Consider the following 9,515-nt stretch of genomic DNA (forward strand, 5'->3'; position numbering starts at 1 on the left):
ACGAAACAACTAAGATCCATAAATACATCAGGGACAAAGCCCCAACAGACAATGTGCTCAGTGAATATCTCAGACAACAGGGAACGGAGGTTGAGGTGCCAGAGATACCATCATGGCAGGACAAGCCCCTACATGGGATGTACCACCAGCAAATAACCCAAGTGGCTGATATCAGTAAATCCTACCAATGGCTGGAAAAAGCTGGACTCAAGGACAGCACAGAGGCCCTCATCCTGGCCGCCCAGGAACAGGCCCTAAACACCAGAGCAATAGAGGCCCAGATATACCACACCAGACAAGACCCAAGGTGTAGGTTGTGCAAGGAGGCCCCTGAGACAGTCCAGCACATAACAGCAGGGTGCAAGATACTGGCAGGGAAAGCGTACATGGAACGACATAACCAAGTTACAGGCATAGTGTACAGAAACATCTGTGCAGAATATGGACTGGAAACCCCGAGATCAAAGTGGGAAACACCCCCAAAGGTGGCGGAGAACGCCAGAGCTAAGATCCTGTGGGACTTCCAGATCCAGACAGACAAAATGGTAATGGCGAACCAACCAGACATTGTCGTAGTGGATAAACAACAGAGGAAAGCCGTTGTGATAGATGTAGCAATACCAAGCGACTACAACATCAGGAAAAAGGAGCACGAGAAACTAGAGAAATACCAGGGCCTCAGGGAGGAACTGGAGAGGGCCTGGAAGGTGAAGACCACAGTGGTGCCTGTGGTCATCGGGGCCCTCGGGGCAGTCACCCCCAAACTGGACCAATGGCTACAACAGATCCCAGGAACAACATCAGACATCTCAGTCCAGAAATGTGCAGTCCTTGGCACAGCCAAGATACTGCGCAGAACCCTCAAGCTCCCAGGCCTCTGGTAGAGGACCCGAGCTCAGAGGATAAGAACCACCCGCGGTGGGTGAGAAGGGAATTTTTTTTTTTTTTAATATATATATATACATGTATATATGTACGTATATGTATTATACGTATACGTACTATATATTATTAATTAATATTATATATATATATATATATATATATATATATATATATATATATATATATATATATATGTTACCTGAAAAAGTTTGGGTTTTCGTTACTTATCATAATAATAACCATCCAATCATCTAAAACCGACATAATCACTTAAACTGACACTCTCTGACTGTAATGTGTGATTTCACATTTGGAATTGATTTAGTAATATAAATTAACATGGCAATGATATTCTAATTTAAGAGTTCACAAAAAGGTAACCATGGTGACTAAGTCAGTATATTCATGAAAGTTGTAAGTAACGTGTATATACTGTATGTTGCAAAGTAATAAACAGTGAACATTTGACCAGTTCGCTGTTGGAATATGGTCCTTATAGAAGTGACTCGCTAACATGGGATAAAAGAAATTCCCATTGTATCGTTATGTTGCAGTTGCTTGTAATTTATGCAAGATGGCGCCAGATACCAGCTCATTTGCCGCTTGGTCAGCTGACATCTGTATATCTGCGGTCATAACTTTGAGATTTTATTGCATCGGTTGCTACCAATGAAGGAAGAGTTCAAGGAGAAATAAGTTGTTAAATATAAGACATATTATGGATAAATAACTGATGGTTTTGAGGGCAATTAAATACATCATCGCTGCGAACAAAAACTGTTTGATTAGAATAATGCAGAAAGTTCAGTTTAAATTAACTTTTTATTTCCACCTTAGTTTTAATAAGTGGATATAAACAATAGATCAATGGATGTGTAATGACAGTCAGACTTTTACACGTAAAAATCATAGGTGTCATTATTATTCTGTGCTTTAATTAATTAACTTGAATTTTTTTTTTTTTTCAGCCTCATACCTTATTTGGTAGTGAGACATTGCACTCCGTAAGTGAAGGGGGCGCTATTTAATAAATTATGCGCTGTCACCCGTTTTTATTTTCTTTTGAAATCTGTGATAAATCTTCATCTTTATGAAGAAGACTCACTCTCAGCATGTATTGGAAATTCCTCTCTTTTACCTACTTCTGCTGAGCTAATCATACTAACTAGTCAACGAGCAGAACAGAAATGTTAATGGTATAATGAGGAGTGGCGTTGTTGCGATGAAGAGTGTCGGAAATGATACAAGTTCTTAAAGAGACAAAGGCACAATTTCAAGGCCTCATATTACCAAGTCAAATTCATGTTCCATATATACAGCAGCTTTATAAATAAATGTAACAGTTTCCTTTCCTAAATGGAAATGCAACAGTTTTTCCATTTAGAAAGTGCTCTAAATTGGCACTTTCTGCTTTTAATGGTACCCCCACTTTGAAGCAATGCTGTTTAGTTCTTTTCAGATTTTCTTTTAACATTTCAGCAAACCAAGGGATCGCCCATCACTAATCATTCCACATTCCATGACCACATTTCTGTAGAATCGTAGATCCAACTATTCTGATTTTTAATAATGCATGTGACATTTCATAAGAATGATTCATCCCTTCTTCAACAGATGTACATGTTTTCAATTCAATATTCAACAGGTGGTCTACACACATCCCAAGGCTGGAAACACCTTGAGAATGACCTGGAAGCAGGGATGTCTGGGGCTTCCTCCTGAACCTGCAGGAATGCCATCGTTTCAGACAAGTAAGACACACACACACACGTATTCTGTCAAAGTTGTTTTAATATGCGTCAAATAAAGGAAAAGGCTCCCACTGTCAAAATCCTCAGTCCTATGTGGGGTGCGTGATAAATCCCCCCTCGCCCTCAGCTTCACCACCTTAAAATGCGGACATTTTGTCAGCAGAAATTCATCACAGTGTCAGAAGTTTATTCACGAAATAGCGAAAACAAAGTAACTCGGTGTAACAGGAGTCTCAGCCCAGTGTGCAGAGCTCGTTTGTCAGTCTTGTCGAATTTAATTCACAAGCATGCTGCCAGGGTGGGACAAAGGCCTGTGGGTGAGGGGGGATTGTATCAGCAATAGTCTTCCTATGGTTTACCTGAGCTCAGTGATGGCCGCATCTGTTCCTACCTGTCTGTGTTGTAAAACGAAAACCTGCGGCAACAGGCTAGCAAGCATACAGCACGACCTGTTAGACGAGAGGATTTCAAAAACATTTCCTAATACCAAACGCTTCCTTAATAAAAAATACACCTGAATTCTCTTTATGTACAACAGGAAAAAAAAAAAAACTCGCCTGCATATTCAAGACTCCTTTTAGTTAGACTTTCTGTATAAGAAATATCGCTATTTTTATGAAATGAGAAATCTTTCAACTAGAGTATTAATGTTAATTTCACCCATAAATCATTGAAGTACAATATTTACATATAATACAGGAAACAGTTTTATCTGAAACAATAATAAAATAAATGTTCAATAGATACAAAGTTTGCTTTTTTTTTTTAGTTTTACCTTAACCTTGTCAGAATCCTGACACACTTCAAAACTGTAAAGCCATTCTCCTCTAATAAACTATTAAGTGCAAATAATTTGTTTTCCATATAAAAAACTGATTGCAGCATCTAACTTTGAGACGGAGAACAACGATAAGCAGTTTCTTTTTTTTTTTTCTTCCTCCAAGTGCTTCAAAAAGAGATGTGAAAAGTTACGCCTGCGTTCTGCCGTCACAAATTCAAAACGGGGGGGGGGGGGGGGGAGTTATTGAACGAGTACGAAAGGAAGGGAAATATGTGTGCAAAACTCACTCAGTATGATACCTCAGATATTAATATTTCTAAGGGAAGAACGAGAAATACTTTCAGGGATATGCTGCAGCCTCCTAAAAGTGATCTTATTCCCTTTTATTTTGGGGTACATCAAAACAAACAAGTCACCGAACTGAACCCATACGTAAAGGTTGGGTTGAGGCATCATCACGTCACTGTGTCTAGTCTTTGAACATCTATAGGCACAAGAGATTGGGTATTAGAGTTTGTTAGTTTCAGACTAGACAATTTGATATAACCAAAGACGTAACAATGATCCATTCACACACTTTTTAACTACCAATAAAAACCCCTTGAACCTCAACCAAAGTCAGATTCCTTAACATGGGGGGACAACTCTGGGGTAGCAGTAGTGATGAATATGACACAGAAACAGAAGGTCAATAGCCGTGTGACGGTGTGTGAAGGGCCACACACTGGGCTTGGTCATCCCCATCTCTGTTGCACGGATCAGCCAGCAGCACCGGCAACGTGTCTATACTACTGTTCCACTGGGAGAGTTGGCTGGGTTGTTTTGAGATAACAAGCCCTGCAAAAACATAGACAGGGTTACTCAACAAAAAACAACAGGCAGTTTAGATAAATAAAATGTTTTAAATGTTTTCTTAGTTCTGAAAACCCAACTTAAATGACTAGGCCTTTGCAGACCTTAATGAAATACCAAAGAGGTAAGTCAATCATTTGCTTTATGGACAGATATTAATCCAACACTATTGTCTTCATTTGTTTTGTGAAAAGATCAAGGCAACAAGAGGGATTAAAGTCAACCTGAGTCCCTAATCAAACTCTAAAGGGTAAACTGATGGCAGTTTCATTACATCACTTCCAAAAATGAGTAATTAATGACTTGGAGGAGGGCTAAAAGACTTATTAATTTCTGTGAATTATAGTTAAAGAAGAACAAGAGTCAGCATAAAACTTGACAAGAAGATCAGAAATCTAGTCAATCCATAAATATTCTTATGGTTCAGTTAAAAATCTATCTAATTGGATGGGCAGCAAACTATTTAAACCATCAGTCTAGTGTTGATAAGTGAAATTAGCCAGAAGGCTTTTGAACTTACCACTTTACCAGGCCTTGCCCATGTGCAAATGAAACCCTCCTGACAAGCTGTAACCAGACAGTCCTCCAGAAAGATTAGGACAGTGAGTCTCTCGTGGGCGATCTTCTTGCACACCAGCGGCTCCAACAGGGGAACCTCCTCCATGCGCGGGCACAGCGTCGTGCCTAGAGTCTTGGCTGCCTCGGCTTTCGCCGTCCGCGAGGAGCTGAGCTGGTTGAGCTTGTCGCTACTCTTGCTGCTGATGTGACCCATGCTGTGGTTTCGCTTGTGGTCCTTCTCGTGGCGCTCCTTCCGCGAGTCGTGCAGAGACAGCGTTGCGAACTTGTTGGCGATGAAGGAGCTGTCGATGATGCTGTTGCCCTTACTGCTGTTGCTGCTGCAGCTGCTCCCTGTGTGGCTGTTGGGGGTGCTGCCTCCGGCTGGGTTGGTGGCCTGGGGGAGGCTGTTGGAGCGGGGCAGCGTGTCGGGGAGGGAGTTAGCTGGGTTGCCAGTGGCGCTACTATTGCTCACGTTGTCTTTAGTATTGGTGCCGCTGGAATTGGTGGCGGAGGTGATGGATACAGTGGTAACTGTCTGTCCAGTGGCTGTAGGGCTTGTGGCACTCATCACGTTAGTGTGAGTTCTTGTGCGAGATAAGGGGAGGTGAGGGAAAAGGATGTCCTCTGTAAGGTCCCACAGACACAGCTGAGTATCCTGCCCTACTGAGCCAAATCTGTACGTCACGCTGACCGGCCTACTTTCCGTAGAGTTTCTCTTAGAAAGCCTAGAGTGGGAGCTGTTGGCCCTCTCTCTGCCTGCCCCCATGTGAATCTGCTCGTGAAAGTCCTCATCACTCCCGCTGAACTCGGCAGGCAGCTCACCATCCTCGACGCTAGTGGTGCAGTGGTCAAACGCCACCACACTCACCCACGACTTGTGACCCTGGCCCCGCGCGATCACTCTGCAGTCCGAGAATGACCACACGGTCACCAGGTCGTCCTCCCCTCCCGCCACGATATACCGCCCGTCGGGGCTCCAGCACACACACAGCAAGCCACCGAAGTAGCTCTTCATTGTTCCGTGGAGCTCTGCGGCGTCGAAGCCAAACACTCGTAGGAAGCCGTCCTGGCTCGCACAAGCCAGAAACTTGCCATCCGGAGAAAAGGCAAACTCATTCAGCGCCCCTTCGCCGATCGTCCAGCGCAGCAGGGGGTTACGGGCCGACTTGCTTTTGCAAGTGTGTACGGCATAGTTGTCCCCCTGCTTGAGGAGCTGGTAGTGAGGGGCGGTGGTGCCACAGGTGTTTTCCACGTTGTACAGGTACATGCTGCCGCTGGAGTGAGCCACCAGGAACAGGCTCTCTGAACCAGGAACCCATCGTACGCACGTTACTCTCGACTTGTCGATGAGTCTCTACAAGTAGAGGAAGAAATAGAAAGGTTAGCTTCTTTCTGGTTGACTTAGGTACGTAAACAGGTGAAAACTGTGGTGTTAATTTACAAACAATGCTGATGTAAGCCTACCTCCTCATTGAAGAGTTTGCTGGTTTCCTTCTTGATCGGGTCGATGAGCTGCACCTGACCGGCTGAGAAGCCCACCAACAAGGAGACGCTCTCTGCTGTCGCTGTAAGGGGGTTGAAGTCGTGACATGTCGGCTGCGTGCCTTTGTATATCCTCTTGTCTACGGGTTTACTGAGATCAGCAGCCTAAGACGAGAACAAACATACTCACACATTACTTGCTCTGTGTAGAAATTTGCTTGCACTGCTTCCACACAACAGTGGATGTGTCCCCACTTGTTATTTTAAAAGGTCTCGATCCACACATTGTGCAACATACAGATGGCGTGACTTTCCTTTGTTTTTTTTTAAGTTAGCAGCAGCCTCACTTTGGATCCACCTTCATGTTTTTGCTGACATTAGTTCAAGAAAGAAACTACTGCCATTTGTTCAGGCACACAAAGGGAAGAAATTCATTGTAAAAAGCTCTGCAGAACTATTTAGCTTTCAAGAAGTCGTCTCATAGGTTAGTCAACTGACGAATCATCTCAGCCCTCTCTTGAGCAGCCATATTGAAGCTGTTCAAACCTAACACCAGACCTTCCGTATGCATACTAAATGAAGTTGGAATAAATTCATGTGAAGATGATGACATTGACCCTAAGATCCAACAGGGAGAGCCTTTTAATAGCGGCTTGCCGAGTACGTGTGTGTGTGTACAGATCTGTGTTCACTATAACTAAACATAAACACCTGAAATGGGTCTGAGTTCAATATACAATTCGCAAACTATTAGATTTCCAAGCATAAAAAATATATTTTTATGGATAAACAATTATGAATATCTGAACAAATTAACATCATTTTTATCTATTATAGGGCTGCAACGAGGGTGTTTAATATGAAGAGGGTTTTTATTTGTTTTGAACGTTCTGGAGCTAAAACTATGCCACTTGAGCAGTTCCAGGTAAAACATATTTGCAGACAAAGTTTTATTGTTTGTTTTTTTTTCTATATCTCTTAAATGAAAAATGCATGTAATTTTTGTACAGTTTTGGCACAATTACCTCTCTGACTGTGTTGTTCTTTCAGCAATTGTCCTATTTTTTGAGCATGTACACTCCAGTTAGCGAATAATCGATTACTAAACTAGATAGTGTTGATCTCACTAATCCATTCATCATGATTAATCGGATTAATCGTCTTAGAGCTAATCAATTTCATACCATATTTTAAGGTTTAAACATGCGGGTGGACTAGCCTCCATGTCTAAATCTGGCACGTTGTATGTCAGCCTATAGAGTTCGTGTCAACTCCCTTCTAAATCCATGCAACAGAAAAGGTTACAAGCACAGACGATCACTTTTACTTTTCATGTGCACATATTAGCGCGTTGTAAAAGCAGACAGACCACCAATGCTCTCATTGCCTGCGCAGGATTTTGCATCACAAACAAAACACTTCACCAGTTTGATAGTCACGGATACCACTCCTGTTTAACAAGCCCAAGAACGACTGTATGCAAACCGGTGGATCACTATGCATTACATTCAAAGTCTGAGAGTTAAATGTGAACATCATTACAGCGAGAGTAACAAATACTCGTTCTTCACTTCCAGTCCGACGGCTTAAATCGGGATCCCTTAGCCGATTCTCTCCCAGGATCACAAAGTTTGTCCCTCATTATGAACACCACTTGACCAATTTTTTTTTTCTTTCTTATTCTGCTTGTCACCATGTAAATATCCACGATAAGCATGCATCATATGACGCGACGAGCCTTTTCCAGGCTCCTCCAGTTGAATTGGAAACTCGTGTCGCAGCTTGTCACGGACAACATTAAACATCCAGTGGATTCTTATCGAGGCATAAACAACTGTGACGATGTGAGCTTAGAATGCTAATTAGTCTCTAACTTAGCTGGGTCAGCTACATGGCCTTGTTGTTTGGACAACCTGCGCACCTCACTGACAGAAGCCCACAGAGCTTACACCTGTTATAGGCGCCCGGCCGCCGGGCTCCGCGGGGACAGCGGTGGGTCTGTCGGTACTGTTTACCTTTCTCACGCCTTTGTAGATGTAAAAGTACAGTTCCCGGCCCACATTGAAACAGATCCTGTCGCCGTTGCCGGACTGGTCGTTCACGTTGACGAAAGAGACCTTGACGGGGTTGGAGCCCTGCGAGTTGAAAGGCACCCGGTTCGGGCGGCTGTATTCAGAGTGAGTGAGGAGCTTGTAGACGCCTTCCCGTGTGGTGAACTGAGTTTTAATTTCGTTCGTCTCCTTTCCTCCTCCCTCCGCCGCCATCTTGGAAATTGGCGTTCATCCTTGTCCCAGCCCCGGATGTTACACACACACGTAGAGGCCGTCGGCCATGCGTGCCGGGAGACGGGACTGGAAAGGGAACAAATGTTAGCCAGCTTGGAGAGATGAACCATTTTCAAATAGGATAACGGGCAAGCTATTCATAAAATTAAACCCCTCTCACCATCTGTGGTAGAGAACGATTAATTACTCTTCTATGTTACTACTGTATATATGAATTAATCCTTTTACACCTGGAATATGTCACTATTTCCTACTACCTCGTGTATAATTCCTTCCACTCTTTTATGTAATAAGAAGTCAAACTTAAACGAATTAAATCTAAAATGTCTTACTTCTTGAACTTAGCAATTTTATGTGACAAACCAACACTTAACTGTGAAATGGAAGAAAAGGACGGTTTCGATTTTTTTTAAACAAAAGAAAAAAAAAACAATAAAATAACAAATCTGACTAGTGTGATGATCATTTATATTCAGCTCATATTTTTCTTTAATCCCTAAATAAAATCTAGTAGAATAAACTTCAGAAACCACCTATCTTGTAACAAATTTCATGAATATTAATTTTGCATTAAATAAATACAACTACTCTGGGAAGGCTTCTGGGGATTGTAGACAGCATTAGCAAACAAATAGCATCTTGGAACCCAGCAGATATTTCAGGGAAGAAAAGATGCAACGCAGAGTTTGATATAGAGCAGTAGTCCAAGCCAATTGAATCTTGCAACAGTGTTCTGAAGGAGTATTGCCCAATTGCAAACCTACCGGGACTATCTGGCTAAATGACAGGCAATAGAGCCATATAACTCTCTGGGAGTTCCATAGACCTATAGATTAAAAAGAAAAATATTGTTTATGGCAAAATGAAAGGCCTATGAAATCTGTTTTAAACTTTATGCCATGAGAGAAACGTGAAATGACA

At 42.4% G+C, this 9,515-nt stretch overlaps 1 protein-coding gene across 1 annotated transcript; it reads right to left on the bottom strand.

Moving 5' to 3' along the window:
- Positions 1 to 2,658: 2,658 nt before the first annotated feature.
- wdr20b (WD repeat domain 20b) lies at positions 2,659 to 8,616 on the bottom strand. Its single transcript, XM_032585550.1, has 4 exons — positions 8,325 to 8,616; positions 6,292 to 6,474; positions 4,790 to 6,181; positions 2,659 to 4,254 (listed from the first exon to the last, which is right to left on the bottom strand). Exons 1-4 carry the CDS (start codon positions 8,571 to 8,573, stop codon positions 4,201 to 4,203), a joined length of 1,878 nt encoding a protein of 625 aa, XP_032441441.1. The 5' UTR covers positions 8,574 to 8,616; the 3' UTR covers positions 2,659 to 4,200.
- Positions 8,617 to 9,515: the final 899 nt, after the last annotated feature.

The sequence above is a fragment of the Xiphophorus hellerii genome, chromosome 15 (genome assembly GCF_003331165.1).
Source record: "Xiphophorus hellerii strain 12219 chromosome 15, Xiphophorus_hellerii-4.1, whole genome shotgun sequence".
Taxonomy (NCBI): domain Eukaryota; kingdom Metazoa; phylum Chordata; class Actinopteri; order Cyprinodontiformes; family Poeciliidae; genus Xiphophorus; species Xiphophorus hellerii.